This window comes from Alosa alosa, chromosome 9 (genome assembly GCF_017589495.1).
Source record: "Alosa alosa isolate M-15738 ecotype Scorff River chromosome 9, AALO_Geno_1.1, whole genome shotgun sequence".
Lineage (NCBI taxonomy): Eukaryota > Metazoa > Chordata > Actinopteri > Clupeiformes > Clupeidae > Alosa > Alosa alosa.
Window position 1 is genome coordinate 19,425,956 of NC_063197.1, and position 17,246 is coordinate 19,443,201.

A 17,246-nucleotide genomic window follows, 5' to 3' on the forward strand; every position below is an offset into this window, starting at 1 on the left:
GACAATGAATGATTCAATATGTTTAATTCTGCAAGGCAGTCTTGTTTTGATTCATTATTCCCACATTTTTTTACTTCCCAATTATTTCTTCATTGTTCATGTTGTTTATTTATTTTTTACATGTTGTTGTTGTTGTTGTTGTCATTGTTCATGTTGTCGTGTTCTTTGACAACATTCATTAAGTGAAAGCTAGTGTAATTACGCTAACAACCTGATGGTCTTGATTAAAGGGCAATGATTTAATTTCATTTGATTTGACAAGAAAAAAATACCCAATACAAAAAGATAAAACAAAAAGAATGTTTGAAAGAAATGTATTTTTTTCTATAAAGTAATGCCTGTATGTGCTTGATTTGTTTTCTATGCAAAATGATGCTATTGGCCAAGCTTGCATTTTGGCCTTATTTTTTGATACATCTCATGTGTACATACTGAAACAGAACCTGACCATGTCTCCAGAATGTGGCTCAATAAAATAGTTTGTGAAGACATATTTGTTTTCTAAAATGCTTTCTGATCAACCTCAGATAGGTAAAGACGTTTTGGTTATTTTAACAATACACGTCTCTAGTCTCAAGTCAACCTAACCTTTTACACTCTTGCTCAATGTCCTTGGCGAGGAAAGACCACACTGTTTCTCAGCAGCACAGGAAACTAGATGTTTAAAAAAAAAAAAAAAAAGTTGGCCGTGCAATTGCTATTTTATTGGCACAGGCTATGTGATCACTGTAAAATGTTCGGAAGAGATCACAAGAGTTTTACAATGTACCCTTCCCATATCCTTGTATACACAAATGTCACCTCATGAGATTGTGGAAGATCCGTCCATTAGGTCATCGAGACCCGGACTGTGCTTTCTCTCGCACCTCTTACAATGACGCATCTATTTGTGAAACATCGCTCACACTTGATTGCTTCCATGTGGCGAAGGATGTTTGCTTTGGAGCGCATGCTGTGCGTAAAACAACAGCACAAGCAATGAGCGAAGAGGTGCAAAACAATAGTCAGTCTCAACCTGCACTTTCCCCATATGCTGACGGTAAACACTAAACTGAGGAAAGGTTGAATGCAATTGAATTTTGCAATGAAGCAGAGCGCTATTGATTTTAATGGGTGCCACTCATCATATTGAATAGCACTCTGCTACTAGATGTCATAGAGCAGCTCCTAGATATATGAAACAAATTTGGCAGTGGATTTGGCTATGTGGTTATCCAGTAGGATTCATCTCACTGGAGGGGAAAGAAGAGGTGGAGAAAGCGATGAAGGAACGACTGCAGAGGATGAGAGACCGTGGGAGAGCAAGTGGGAACAATAAGCATAAAAGATCTTCATGGATTTAATGGGACCTCTAGGTGACTGCATCGCTGGTTTCTTATAATAGCTCAATCTTAGCTTTTTAGATTCAAGATCAAAGAGTGGCGTCACACCATATACGTCACAATCCTCCGTCAAGCTGCACTCACTGACTTAGCCCCCACCACACACACACACACACACACACACACACACACACACACACACACACACACACCAACCCCACCCCATCCCACAAAACCCCCTCCAGCCCCACAGAAGACTTAGTGATTCATTTTTAATAACTCCCATAGCAGTTGGATGCCCATCCCCCCACTTCTCCACCCCTGAAAAAAAAAAAACACACACACACATACAAACATCAATGCGCACAAAGCGTACGGATGAGGATTTAGGTCACGTGCATGTGGGTTGTCTCCCCTTTTCTGCCAGGATACCAGTCCCATAAACAGCTACTGCTTGAGTTCAATCTCAGTTCAGTCGTATCTCTTGGAGATAGGCCTCTTTTCTCACTAAGTCCTCTTAAAGAAAATGAGTATCGTTTGCCTTAGTTCCCATCTCACCGCCTCAAATCTAGGATGCGCACTGAGGATACGAGTTTGCCAGTCTCTTCCTTCCTCTTCTGGTCGTATTTTTGTTCTCCTTAGCTCAGCTTTCAGCCTGTTTTCTTCATACAGACCCACTTAAAAATAAAAAGGAATGTGTATGTGTCTGTGTGTGTGTGTGTGTGTGTGCAAGCATTTATGTGTGTGTTCGAAGAAAATAGCTATGGGAAAGCCATTCATTGAGTGTAAAGTTTAGAGGGGTCGGCGGAATTTTTCACGGGAGATTCTTGTCATGCTTGCTTGAACCCCCTGACCAGCAACCACACATTCTTCAACTGGCAGCCCTGTCTCCACTCACCCATCCCAACGCCAACCCCATCAGCCTTTTAATGCTCACTGCCGCCCCCCACCCCTACCCCATACACACATCCACACGTGTTCTCTCACATGCTCACACACGCACATACACACATACACACACACACACACACACACACTCAAAACACATGGGGCAGCTGGGACACAAAGCCTCCACCAACGAGGGTCAGAGGTCACTCGGCTGGTGGCTGCATTCCCCGACCCTCCTCACTCAGCGCTCGCCCAGAAATAGCCAGCGTGAGGGAAGCCCGACAGCTAACGCTGTCTTAAAGCAACACCAAAGATTATTTTGTACCTTAAAATGTTTCCAAAATCATTTCAGAGGTTCATCAACTCGTAACAGGGTGCACTTCTGCATTCGCTTTGCGGTCCACTATCAGCTATAACCACACTATGCAAGTTTGCCAGATCGGGTAGCGGATCTGTAGTTCGATGGAATGAGACATAAGAAACTACAAATTTGACTTGCTTCTGATGTCGCAACACATGATACTTTCATAAAACCATGCAACATACTCTACCTTGTCTGTGGACATCGTTATTTCCAAAGCCGGTGCTGGATAAACAAATAGCGTGCGTGCAACAGAGGAAAAGTGCTTTGGTGTTGCTTTAAAGCATGTGCTGGCCACATATATCCAAGTTTTTGGTGAGCAGGGGCAGCAATTAGCATGGCCTCAGTCCAGCAGCAGTGTCCACGGTCTCCCTCTAAAAGCCTGAAGTCTCCTATCAGCTGTCAGGCACTATCAGTGCACTCCACTGGAGAGTTGATGGCCGGTCTCTCGCTTTGTCCCTTTCCCATATCTCTATCTGTGTGTCTCTCTCTTTCTCACTTTCTCTCTATCCATCTCTGTCTCTCTCTGTCTCTTTCTCTCCACTGACTCCTTACATGTGACACACACATAGGAGAGAGGGTGGACACATGTGCTGATGTCCACCCAGAGGTCATAAAAGGGGTTATCACGAAACCATAGAAACAGCTTCCCTCTCCTCTCTTCCTTGTCCTCCTCTTTCTCTAGTTTCAGTTTAGCCTGACCTGTGATTTTTTAAACCACTTTTATTGGTCCTGGAAAGAGAGATGTGAGGGGATTCAAAGCCCATAAAAGACTGTTGAAAGTGCTTGTGTTGACAGCATGTGTATGTGTATGTGTATATTCTTGAGTCTGTGTATGTGTGTGTGCATGTACCATGTGTGCGTGTGTGTGTGTGTGTGTGTGCGCGCGCATGCGTGTGTGTGTATCCTTCTCTGTGTTTGAGCATGTCATACTTCTGTTGCATGTGTTATTCTTTTAATTCACCATACATCCCAGCAGCAGTACTGTAAATGCCATGGCAATGTCACACCTCGTTTGAGCAGCATGCTCCAATAGTGCCGTCATCTCATCTTGCATTAGAAAGGGTCCTGTAATGTGGCTATAACATCCTGTTTCTATAGAAACCTCCCATACCATGTCTTTACTATCTGGTGTATGTTCAAAACTTTCCCTGAGGAGGCTGCTACCTACACTTTGTGTGTGGTGAACAGAAGATTTTGATGTGCATTATTTGAGATTATTTGAAGATATTGGTAGTAGTTGTAGTAGTAACATAATAATAATAATAATAATAATAATAATATAGTGGTGTGTTAATTAAGGTGGTTTTCTATTTGCTAGTGCTGAGCTATAACATTACATCTAACTATAGTGATATTTAAATCTGTCAGTGGCTTTCATTACAAGACAACAGCTGCATGTAGAAGTTCCCAGAGACTGAAAGAGAAAGAGAGGGGTGAGAAAGATAGAGAGAGAAAGATAAATAAAAACAAACAAATAAACAAAGATATGATGTGATACCTGTCAGGTGTTCATGTTGTGAGATCAGTGTTAATGATATTTCATAAAACACACATTTCACCACTAGAGGGGCCATTAAAAGTTGTAATGCTTTGATGTTTGTCTATGAATCCTACACTATCATACAGCTTTCATTTCACGCTCTACTAATAAGAGATTGTGGTTACATTCGTTTGTGGTTCTTCTACAAATACTGCTTTCAGTGCGTAACCACATGGACAAGGAATTCTGTCCTGGAATAATGGGGAAGAAAAAACATATACTCTCAACACGCTCGATATTCGGTGATGACGGGACTGTCCTTTTGTGAAAATATGGCTTTGCCGACCTGGCAGTTCTAGTCCGGACATTAGCCAACCCACAGGAAGGGCTTAGAGGCTGTCACCTCTTCCGAATCTGGCACTCGTCAGCCAGGGTTTAGAGAAAGCCGCAGTCAGCAAATGTGAATGAAGCTCCTATGACGAGTCCCTACAGGAATCTCTCAAACTCTATAATCCAGAAATAAGGTGGTTGTTGGACTCACTGAGCTCTCCAACAAGCGAGGTCTTCTCCTTACGTGATGCCCAATGCCCAATGCCGGCGAATTCAAAAATGCTTTTTGAAATAATTATCATTAAAGACGAGTTGTACACCCAATTCTATTTATTTCGGTTTATTCATATATCATTCGTCCCAACAGTGTCATATTATCATAGCATGACATATTCTTTAAACGTCATAAAATTACAACGCCTAACTGACTGAATGACCGTTTGTTATAGTATAGTAGCCTAATAAAACGTCATCACCGTTTTTAGAAATCACGAACACATTATAACGCATTGTCTCTATGTTTATTTGTGTGATCGCACTCTGTTCGCATGTGCTGTGCGTCCCCGTTCTTCTTGTGCTCCATTCCGGGTTTTGCCGCTGTCTTTAAAGCCACCTTTACTTTAAACCAGTGAAACACACCACCAATAGGCTACTGATGTGCGGTGGAGCTGGGTAGGATTTTGGTGCGTTACCACGGAACAGTGTGTGTATGACCGTATGTGTTGAGAGTGAAAGAAGGATGGAGGACGACCCACAACTGAATTTAGAAGATCTGGACTAACAGGGGGCCATCGCAGTTTTAAACTGTTTTCGGGGAACCGTTTTTTTTGTAAAGGGGGGAATTTCTTTTCAGCCACATGTTAAAATGCCATTTGCCAAAAGGATCGTTGAACCTCAGTTATTGTGCAGGCATACGATTCCCAATGAGGAGGGATTGCTTTTCGAGGACCTGTGCACCATCAACAATGTGGCGTTATCACGGACCTTGCGACAGCTTTCCGACCTGGCCAAGCACGCCTGCTCCCTGTTTCAGGAGCTGGAGAATGAGATCGTATCGACAAACCAGCGGGTTTGGGTTCTTCATGGTAAAATAGGAAGGCTCCAGCAAACCACCACTGGACTCGACCCTAAACAGGAGGCAGTGCGTAAGTAGTAGACCTACCCTTACTTCTTTGAGTCATGTGCAGCGCAATAAGTAAAAACAACTCAACACCGCTGTCATTCAAAACGAAACCTTCAGTTGTGACAAAAATATATCCACCCGTGCTTTATAACACTTGTAGTAGTCTAGGTCGTTTTTATTTATTTTATTCTATCCGAGCATGAAGTGTGGCCTCAGCTGTAGAAAGTGAGAGTTAGAAGAGCCAGTAAGCACGGTGCGCACTAGCTGAATCACAGAGACCCGCTCAGCTATTCCCTTTACTCGCTGGAAGAGGGGCGTGTTGTCTGCATGGTTAACAGCAATAGCGCCCGGCAGGCTATCTTTCAAGCACATGTAGCAGTGTCGTAGCTATGTAGTAATGCAACGCGCGACAATGTGAACATAAACATAATTCGCCCCAAGTGTTAAACATGTCATTGGGTGGATTACAGCCTACATGGTGCGACCTATTTTTACATCTAATAACGGAGCGCACTTCAGTGCATTTCAATTGCATTTCAATACACTCACAATGTATTGCCAACCTACTATAGATATATCAGTGTAACAAATGCTAGGGATATTTTTGAGTGCGAATGGTAACCTGGACACTGTAGGTCAATATTTCTTGTCACAAAATGCATTACACATTTTTTTTTTTATCATAGTTTATCATTGGTATAGACTAAGTGATTTCCCCAATAACCCAAGCTAGAAAACATGTTAATTGGAAAGGACTCATTCATAACATTTCTGGGGAAACTGATATAAAAAGGGTCCATTTATCTACCAGTATGCTGCACTTTCTCATGGTAATCGTCTAAAAACGAAGTTAACTCCACGTGTAGTTGAATGCCAAACCAATCTATTCCTTAATAGTCTACTAGACTCTTGTTTATGTTATTTGGTATAGTATTTAAGGTATGCAAAATATTATGGTAATGGGTGTTGGTTGTGGTTTGACGTTAAGGTAAGCCAACAGGGGTCATAGTTGACTGAGAATCCGCTGAAGTTCTCAGACTTTCTCAGTCAGGTGAAATTCATTCAACATTCCGAGGTAGAAGTGAATGAGGGAGTAGCCAGTCCTTAAAACTTGATAAAGGCACAGCGTGTCTCCATTGGCTGGGTGTTGGCAGGTCTGTTTTCACTTTTGCTCTCTGCCAGTGTGTGTGTGTGCGTGTGTGCCTAAACAAGGGTCATCACTCATTGGCTTTCTGCTGCAACCCCCCTCTGTCCCCCATAAATATCTAAGTTTTTACTCGGGTGATCTGCACAGATGAAATAGAAATGACCCTGAGGTGAAGGACCTTTTGCTGGAGAATGTCTGCTGTGGACAGAACTGACATTCGCATGGTGGCAAAAGCTGCTCCTCTGGAGAATGCCGATATGTCAGGCATGGAGCGAGTCCTTCCTCTACAAGACTCTGCCCAGTGGACAGAGATGTTCTATAGGAGAGAGGGCTATACTGTGTTCACTCTGCCTGTCTTGGCATGTTCCTTTTGGCCTTCCTTCCTTCCTTCCTCGCCTCCCTTCCTCTTACTTTCTTCTTTTATAAGCCGTCTAATGGTATACGTCCCCTGGGGCCGGGCTACAGATAGCCTCCTTATGCCATGGCTGAAGCCCCTCTCTGTAGGGCCGGTGTCTGGTTTGCTTTTCTAAAGGGGTCGTTCAGGTTAAACAATGCCCCAGGGGGTCAATGAAAGAGTTAGAAAAGAGAGGGAAAAAAGCCTATAAGTCGCTTTATTGTGAAGCTGTTTTCTTTTCGTACAACTTTGTTTAAGTTATAAGGTCTAAGCGTGCTTTACTGCTTTTAAACCTGCATTAGTGCTCAGAGGATGCAATGTTAAACAGCAGGCAGTGAGGGTGTGGAGAGTTCTCCTCAGCGACCCTAAGTTGTTGCTGAGTGATGCTTGTAGACTCTTTGGGTGGCTTTGGTTTTCTTCTGTTGTGTCTCTGCATGCCATAATTTGTATAAAACCACAGCAGGTAGGATACCTCTGCCTTCAAAGTCTGGGTGATCTCCAGGACTCCTGGAGTGGACTGGAAGTCTTATCTAGCATCAAGTAATTGGTGTGTTGTTATCACATCAAGGTTGAGAGACATAGTTGACCAACAGATGACCCTAATCAGCTGAACAAGCCCAAGATTATCCCTTGTTCTGCTCTCAGAAGTTACCCTTTCTTACTTCAGATATCCTGCCAAAGACCTAAGCTGCTGGCCGCCTCCGACTCTTTCGGTCATTGACACTGTAAAAAAAAGAGTTATTGTTGTGATAATCCAAAGAAGAATTCGGTATTGTTCCAGGCAAGTCCCCCATTCCCTTAATTCTAGTTAATTGTCCCTTTTTTATATCAGTGGCTGTCTCAGTTACCTTGTGACAACAGAGGCTCTAATCTGAATGAGAATTAGTGCAAATGGGAGCTGGCCTGACTCCCTGCACTGGGAGGTTGGGGGGTGGGGGAAGGTGCTCTTTACTTTACAACATGGTCGTGCCTTCTTCTCATGTCCTTGGGCAATGGGCCCAGAAGGGAGGACCTCTCTCATTTTCCAGCTGTGTGGTCTCATACGGTACAGACACGAGCCAGCCAGCTAAGCAAGCAGTCTGTCAGTCATTCAGTCAGGGGTATTGTAGCATACGGCCACTCTGCCAGTCTGTGTGTGTTATGTCTTGAAACGTTCCAGAGACTGTGGCTGTGATTAAGTAGCATCATGCATGCATACCCTGTATTTGATGAGGTCTCCCTGTCCAGGTTTTCGCTGTGCATGGCTTTTTACACTGTAGAAAGTGATGGTATAGCCAACACCAACTCTCGTGCCTCCACATTGAGACAGCAGGGTGATGCCTAGAGGGTGTAAAGACTCTCTTTCCGCCTCTTTGTCTCTTATTCGGCATTTCTTAAAACTAGCTGTGCATCTAGCTGTGCATTCAACTAACCCATGGTCATAGCAACTTCAAGCACTCACCAAGAAACAATGCCGTTGTGTGTTTGAAGTTAAAAGTAGCCCTGTGGGGCAAACATCAGTGCCATGCCTTGCATTTACCAGCGAGCTCCCCAGAGATTTCAGTCTCTTGGCCCCTTCAGACGCTTGAACTTCCATTATTGTCCCAGTGCGCCAGTGTTGTCTAGGAGTCTTGGATTTTACATAACCTATAGTTAGGAAGCCCTATCTGTGTGATTTTGTGTGTAGGCCAAGGGGTTATCTGTCATGAAACGAGGACCAGTAATTACATGGTGAAAAGGGCTGCTGTGGGAAGATGAAGTAGTACTGTGGCTTTCTGAGTCCTATTGTCATGGGTTTAAGGCAAACCCCATGACAAAAATTAGTTAAGCGGATAGCAGATAGTTCTTTTAACTGAAACAAAGATGTTTATTTTCTCCCAGCCCAGGTGAACTGTAGTTCAGTTTGGTACTGAACAAGCCTTACCTCGTCAGTTTTGACATTTACAGTTCCTCCAAGTTGATCAACATGCGTTCTAAGTTGACTTGACTGACCCGGAACGCTAGCTATATAAGGCATTGGGAGTTACACTCATCTCTCATCACCCCCCAGAGGTCTTGCTCAAAACAGTGGGGCCCCCACAACGTCTGTCCAGCCTCCTCTGTGTTTGGGCTGGCCTCTTTCCTCAAGTGCTCTGGAGTTATTGGCCTGTGACTACTGTCCAAAGAAACCATGTGGGACCTGGCCACTCCAGTTTGTTTTGTTAGCTCGTACCCTCAGGATAAGCACGTGTGTTTTGTTTAGGCAGAGGTGTCCAAGGTTACTAAAGTTCCTTGTGGAGTGATGTAGAAATAGTAGTAGTAGTAGTAGTAGTAGTAGTAGTAGTAGTAGTGGTAGTGGTAGTGTGGTAGTAGTGGTAGTTAGTAGTAGTGGTGGTGGTAGTGGTAGTAGTAGTAGTAGGAGGAGGAGGAGTAATAGTGTTGGTAGTGGTAGTAGTAGTAGTAATAGTAGTAGTAGTAGTAGTAGTTGTTGTTGTAGTGGTAGTATTACTAGTAGTAGTGGTGGTGGTATAGGTAGGAGGAGGAGGAGGAGGAGGGGATGAAGGCGAATGAAAGAGCGTAGCGTACCTCTGACTGCTTTCTCCAAGCGCACATGGTTGGCAACGTGCCACATTCCAGTCTGAGGCAGTCTTGACTGTTTTGATTCAATCGGAGAGACGCACGTGCGGTGTTCTGTACGCGTGTGCCTCTCTGAATGCTAATGGTCCTGATGGCCTTGAGTCTGTGTTCCCTGGTCTCCTTTCCTACATCCCCTCGCCTCTTCAATTACACAGGCCACGTGGACCGCACAGAGATCGTATTGCCTGCTCTTCAAACAATCAATACACACAGTTGTTGCTACTGCTCCCCATCCCTTTTCTTTGGAGGGGGGGGGGGCAAGATTGACAGGCGTAGGACATGACCGTAAAACAAGCCATCATGAAAGCCATTGGTTTGCGTTCCAGAGATTCCCTTTCCACAGGTATGGCCACTCTTGGATGTTTGACCTGCAAAGTATTTGAAATGTAAAGAGAAACTCCAGGCCACTTGGAACAAGGCTTCTGTGTACTCGTACTCCGAGTGCCACCGTGAGGTCAGGGGGGCTGAACGCTCTGATAAAGCATATGGGATTTATTTCCCCGAAAACCAGAATTTCAAATAAGCTATATGTGAAGGGTTTTTCTTTTACTTTGTATATGCGGAAAGGGATTAAACATGGTTTATCTCACTGAGGAAGTTTGTTCAAGGTCAGCTCGCTCGTGTTTTCGTGTTTTGCAGCTATTGAAATACCTCTGTTTGATTTAGCTGTCCTCTGTCCACAACGCTAGGCATCATGTGCAGCCCATCATCTCAATGCGATGTGCTCTGAAGTGGAAGGAAGGTGTGCTCTGCCAGTATGCTGGCGTTTTCTCTGGAATGACGGCACGTCCAGTCATTACGATGATGGATTGTGTCTCTCCATCACAGGGTCCAATCACAGCGCACCTTGAGGGAGGTGTGTCCCGCAAGGGCAAACCAGACTCACTCATGGAACGGTGTGGAAACACGAGCTGAGCTCAGGGGATTGTTTTTCCGGAATGGGCGGGATAGGTGGTTTTGGGAAGCTGAGGTGCTCGCGTTCACGACCACACGTGCTAGAGAGAGGGGCCTCTAATCACCACCGGCGGACACAAGGGTCTGCTGAGGGTCAGGACAGAAGATCATTGCACATCTGAATCTCATTGTCCATTAAGTTTTTGCTCAGCATACTATGGACATTTACATTCGGGGAAAAAAAAAACTTGACTTCAAGATGACCGATTCTTTAAGCACCTCAGTGACTGTGTTTGTAAATGGCTCAAAAACTCTTACTCATTTTCCGAGACATGGAACTCCCACGTGCCTAACATATTCCATAAGTCGTAGTAACAAGCAACAGTGGCTTGCATGCATAGACTCACTCCATACACAGAGGCATACCTAATAGCTGAGGTCATGTATGACACTACAGTATTTACAGATGCTATGCATTACACTGTAACTTTATCAATGTTGATCCAGGAAACCTCAGAACAACAACCACATTGGCCCTTTTGGGTCTTTCTCCTTTCGGGTACCATCTGGTTCAGTACTGGACCAGACACACTCTAATTTCTCTTTCTACTTGCTCTCAAAAGTTTCCGAAGGTATCGTTTTTTCTAACCTGCATCTACTTGTATTATTATTCGCTCTTTTAGACTTCTTTGCAACTCTGTCTTTTTTGGAAGTGTAAGTTTGCCATATTAATCCCTCAAATGCAAGCAGGGGCTTTTTCACCCTCCTCATCCCGAAACAATGAATAATATATGGAGGAAGTCAAATTAATTCAGTGGCACTGTTATTCAGCCGTTATCTTGTGTGAAACTGGAGATTCCAAATGCATAATGTATTACACCAGTTCTATTTTAAAAGCCCAAATTCGCAGGCTCTCACTCGCATTTTTACGCTAATGTAGTAGGCGCAACAGAACACACGGAAGGAGCACAGACGGAAACAGAGGAAGCCAATCTTCCTGTTCACTCATAACTGCAGTCAGCCTCCTGATGATGGGTTGTTTTTTTTGGTATAATTTTTGTATTATTCATATGTGTTATTGTATCCTTTGGATGAGTGAGGATGGGTGATATTGGCCATGTTTGTAGTGCTTTTCCGGTCTTATGGGCTAATCGTGGTGCCCCCCTCCCATCCTCCCCTCTCCTTTCCCCATCTCCTTCCCCACACCGTTGTATTTGTTATGCAACGCTGAGAGTAAGCCAGGCGCTGAAGGCAGCCGCTTGCTGCAAAGTCTGCATAGTAACAGCCCAGAGGTGAGGCGCAGACTCCCTCTCCAGCTCCGACATTGAGACTGAGGCTGGGGCAGAGGCAGCTCTAACCTTCAGGTGGGCCACAAAGGCCGAAGACTCTGCTGGGTGGGTCTGCTCAACTCTCTCAGCTACTGGCCCTGTAGGGAGAAAAAAAGATGGAGTCTCTCAGTCATTCCTAATCTCTGGATGGACTTTGTGGTCTATTGTGTTCAGTATCAAGTGATGAGGGAGGAAGAGGAGGAGGAGGGGGAAGAAGAGAGGAGGGTAGCAGTTGAGCCCATATCCACACCAGCCCCACTGGCCCGGAAGTAAAGTAGTTGTTTTTGAGGGAGACGTTCCATCTCCGCTGGAAGTATCGTGTTCACTGCGCCTCACTCACTGCCAAGGATTTCAACACGGAGAGATATCCCTCCACACGCAGACTTCAGTGCTGCTGAATGAAGTAGTCCAGTCATTAAGAAAGCATTTCAGCTAAGCTCATGCTGAAATATACTGTATGTAGACCTATTTATCACATCGCTGGAAGCTCCTTCATGGTCACCCGGTGACCGGGATGAGTAACAGCCTTCCCTTTGTCTCTCTTCCCCCCCTCGCAGACATCAGGGCTGTAAAAAGTGTATTTCAGCAGGTCAGGACAGCTTGCCGCTGACGAAACACTGTTGCTAATTATAGTGTGATATCAAAGTCCCCCCCCCCTCTTGTGCGTGTCCTAACCCCCCAGCCCTCAACGGGTTGATGAAGAGAGGGTTGTCCTAACCCCCCAGCCCTCAACGGGTTGATGAAGAGAGGGGTGTCCTAACCCCCCAGCCCTCAACGGGTTGATGAAGAGAGGCTACAGCAGACATCTCCGGTGTTTTCATTCACATCCTCAGGAAGTGATGTATGTCAGCTTTCCACTCCACTGTGTCTGCAGGGCAAATGGGAGCCGTTAAGCTTGTCATGCTCAAGTGTTGGTGTAAGTGAGGTAAAGTCAGGTGTCAACCCCCCCCCATCCAGTTTACTAATCAAATAAGGTCATCGTCTGATAGCAGGATGCTTTGCGAATCCGGGCAACACACATTGTGCTTTATTTGCCTGAATTTTAGCGAACACAGACATGTGCATTGTCTTGGAGGATGTGAATGTGAAAGGGAATGCTGGCATTTAAATTAGCATTAGCAACCATAACAGGAACTATTACAGCATAAGCTTTCATTATGTCATTAAAAGAGGCATTGTAAAACTGTTACAGTATTTCTTTTTATTCAATTCTCCTCTCCTGTAATGTACATCTTTGGTTTACACAGTGGTAATTGCGAAGGCAGGTCAGTCGTTTGCCTTCAGCCATTAACTTCATAAACTCAGTGGGTTCCCCTCAAACCCAAACCTTTTTTACCAGCATATTGGGCCTCTGTTTGAAGTGGTTTCCAACAAACCGCTCTATCAAAACAATCATGCTCAACAAAAAAAAGAAAAGAAAAGCTTGCTAATGCAGAACCGCAGTCTATATCTTCAATGGGACGCCGTTCCTTTAAAATCAGATTCCCAAACGGAAGCTCGAACTGGAATTATTAGGAATTGTGTGTATGTTTACAGTGAGTGTGTGTTTAGGGAGGGAGGGTTTGGATGGATGAGAACCTCTTACGGGAAAGGTGAGAGCGCTTTCCTGGGGAGTTGCGCGTGTCTGTGTGGTTGAAAGCGTCGGCGCATCGAGGGCCATGTGTGACTCATTAAGACTGAGCATTCCTGTGGTCACTGGCGGCTTGTCTTAAGCAGGAGGAGAGAAGGAGAGAGAGTGGGAAGCCGGTGGCTGAAAATAGGTGGCTGTTGCAGACACCACACACTGGGCAGGGAGGTCACAACCCCTTTAAACCACACCAGAAGCTCTCGCTCTCAGTCGGCTTCTACATTATGGGCTCAGGCCTTTGAATAGAGCCCATAAATCAGGCTGTGTGTGTGTGTGTGTGTGTCTCTGTGTGTGTGTGTGTGTGTGTGTGTGTGTGTGTGTGTGTGTGTGTGTGTGTGTGTGTGTGTGTGTGTGTGTGTGGCAGGCACAGCTACGCAGTTTAATCTCTCATATACTCCTCCAAGACTGGTGTCAGTATCTCTAGCCATTCACTCAGCTTTTACTCCTGCAATTAAGCTCGAGACAAACACCCACAGCCTGTGACTACACACGACTATCAGCCTGGGTAGTCTACTGTACCCCCTGCCTCTTAGAATTCCCTGTAATCTCCCTGTCGTTGCACTGCTATTCCAAATAAACAGTTCCCTTCTATTGTATGTTTGAGAATGAGGAGATTCAAATTGTTGCTTAGGCATCCTACAGAGCTTATTTATCATGGGACTAGCCCGCGAGCTCAAGGTGTAATATCCTTCCTCACATCTAGCCTCTTGTTGATCCTCACATTCCTGTGTGTGGTAACTCAATACTTGTTTGTTGTTGCTAAGGTGAGAAGCTGTTTGTTTAGTTTCACAAAGTTTGTACGTGTGGGGTGGCGAGCAGCGAATGCCTTTGGCCCTAAGGGGAGCAATCCATCCAGGGCCTCAGTGTCTTAAATAACTCTCCTTCAACCCACAAACCAGGTCAGTCATTCAGGCCACCGTGCAGTGGTTTGGAGAAGGGGGAAGGTGACAAGTGAACAAGTGTAAACAGACATGGGTATTGTGTGTGTGTGTGTGTCTGTCTGTGTGTGTGTGTGTGTGTGTGTGTGTGTGTGTGTGTGTGTGTGTGTGTGTGTGTGTGTGTGTGTGTGTGTGTGTGTGTGTGAGTGAGAGAGAGAGAGAGAGAAAGAGACAGAGAAAGAGAAAGAGAAAGAATGTATATGTGTGTGTATATATGTGTATGTCTGTCTATGTGTGTGTATTTTCACACATATGGATGAGCAGCAGTATATGTGTGTGTCTTTACGTGTGCGTGAGTGAGTGCAGTGCATATGTGTGTGTGTTTGTGTGCCGAAGCTCTCACCCCTGACCTGTTTTACTTCTAAGGTTGTCGTGCCACCCCAACGCCACAATAGAGTGAACAGACCCGTGACCCCCTGCCCTGGTGATTCACTGCCCCTCAAGAGAGCTCTGCCGCTTAATGAGGCTCCTTCTAAGGGCTGACATTTTACTGAATGGGTTGGGGTCACCCAGAGCACGGTCTGTGTATTCACCGCCGGACGTGACCACTTACAAACACGCACAGAACTTTACCTTGAGATGTAGAGAATAGCGTGTTTTCTTCCAACGAACATTCTTAAGTCATGCATTGTAGCATTCGCTGTTGAAGGACAGGAGTTCCTGCAGAAAAAAACAGCAACTTGTCTGCGTTGCTTTGGCAAGTTTTCACTCAAAGGGGGGGGATCTTCTTGAGACGCCCTCCGTGCTTCCCGTGGATTGCACCAGACACCTGAAACCATCTATCATAGTGTTTTGGTTATGTCTTCTCCAGGATCACATTTTCCCAGTCACCTGATATTTGTCTTTGTGCCCGGGCCTCATCGCATGGAGCATTAAAGCTTAACTCTCATTTCACGCGCTGCCCTGTCATAAGCCTGAGCCGTCAGGGGAGTCGGCCTTTGTAATTTCCTCCAGAGAGAGAGAGAGGAAAAATTATTGTTATGACTTCACCCCCTGCACTCTTAAATGGCGCCATCAAAGGCATTCCTTCCTCAAGTAGCGTCTTTGGATCTTTTGCCCTCCCTCTCCCACCAACACTTCTCTTTGATTTAGTGCATTAAAACAGAACGTGTTATTATAAGCTATGTACCTCATAACTTTATAACCCCCCCCCACCCATCCCTCAGTCCCCGTCTCTGTCCACTTCTCCATCTCTCTATCTCTCGCTTCAGAGAAGGCCTTAAATTCTCTCCTCTCCCGAATGCTCAAGGCCTCGAGACATCACACTTCTGGCATGTCTTCTCAGACATTTGCATCAACAGTCCACCTTATTTTTTTCACATAAAACTCCCTCTGATTCATGACATGAAACAGAAAGAATAGCCATGAACAATAACAGCCCAAAACCAATACAGGGAGAGTGCGTCAGAGGTTAGTGGCAAGTCTCCATTTGGCTCGGGATTTTTTTTCATTTCGTAGTATTATGGTATTAGCTTGCAGAGACTCACGATGTGCCCATTGTTATGAACAAGGGCTGGCTTTGTCTTTGCTGTTTGGGGTTACGTCTGGCAGGGTAGAGAGAGAGAGAGAGAGAAAGAGAGAGAGAGAGAGAGAGGCTCCATGGGTGCCTTGAAAAATGCTGAGTGTGGATTAAGGTCATAAAACTACTCTCTCTTTCTCTCTCTCTCTCTCTCTCTCTCGCCCCACAAGCCACAGCGGTGAGCCGGCCCACCTGCCCGCACCCTCTCCACCTCTCATAACCTTGTGCTCAAAGGATGGAGGGATCTGTGGAAGGACTCTGCCCTTCGGTCTCGCTCGGGCATCTCTGTGCTCTCCCGGCGTGCTGTGCTGAAATGAAGGACTGTTACACAACAGCATTACCTAGACAAAACACAGATAGTTACAAAATATGAGTAGAACACCGCCCATTCTCTAAGACGGAGAGAAACAGAGAAAGAGAGAACTAGAGATCGAGTGAGAGAAAAGGCAAAAAACGAGGGATGAGGGAAAGAAAAGCATGAAAGCCAAAACTTTCCCAAAAGAACGAGGGAGCGTCAGAATTTCCATCCTCCGTTTCTTCCTCCTGAAGTACGAGGGAACTCAAGCAGGACGGTATGGAATGGCTGCCTGTCATCGGCACGCTGACGCAAAGAGAGCAAACGGATTGATTTAAGGGCCTCGGGGAGGATTGCAATCTCCCAAGTACTTGACTCTGACCTGAGTTGAGGGACAGCGGGGGGGGGAAAAAAAACGAACGAGAGAAAAAAATGACCAAAAAAATACCCGAGTGGCCTCCCATGTCGTTGGCAAGTCCCCGCAGCGCTGGCGTAGCGATCCCGCCAGCTATCTTATGAATCGGCTGCGAGTAGCAGGCCTTCAATCTTGCGGGTATTAAAAGACCATAAAGCCATGATGTAATACTGGGCATGCTGTGAAAGGGTGGAGGAGAGAGAGGGGGGGGTCAAGACTAATGTGCCGTAGATCGTGGCAGAGGGATATGAAGAAAACATGCATGAGAAAGTACAAATGCGGCCTCAAAAGAAACCCGGATTCATAAAATAAACTTGTCTCGTAAAGATAAAATTGAGAACTTTGCTCATGCAGGTGTGTGTGTGTGTTGGTGTTTAATTGAGGGTTTAAATGATATAATAATAAGAAAAAGAGTTGGAGTGAGATCATCCTAGCCCGTGTGATGGGAAGATAACCCAAATCTAAGCTTTTAAAGTTAAAAGCATTTCTTCATTAATCACTTCCTGGATTATCACTGGAGTGCTGGAGATAGATCATACCTGCAGGAAGGTCTCCTGTCTTTCAGATGCCTCGCATTGTTTGACTGT

The 17,246-nt window shown here is 45.2% G+C and overlaps 2 protein-coding genes across 10 annotated transcripts in view; both read left to right on the plus strand.

Moving 5' to 3' along the window:
• The window catches only part of reps2 (RALBP1 associated Eps domain containing 2), a 35,349-nt gene extending 34,858 nt beyond the window's left edge, over positions 1-491 (plus strand). Inside the window, exon 19 of the mRNA XM_048253049.1 lies at positions 1-491. This exon is cut by the window's left edge and continues 1,157 nt beyond it. The gene's annotated coding sequence lies outside the window, so the exon portion shown is untranslated.
• Positions 492-5,047: 4,556 nt separating this feature from the next.
• Positions 5,048-17,246, plus strand: part of nhsa (Nance-Horan syndrome a (congenital cataracts and dental anomalies)) — an 85,484-nt gene continuing 73,285 nt past the window's right edge. For all 9 annotated transcript variants that reach the window (XM_048252356.1, XM_048252359.1, XM_048252360.1 and 6 more), the window contains exon 1: positions 5,048-5,529. In XM_048252356.1, the coding sequence (XP_048108313.1) occupies positions 5,250-5,529 (280 nt within the window). In that variant the 5' untranslated portion in view covers positions 5,048-5,249. The remainder of the gene's footprint in view (positions 5,530-17,246) is intronic.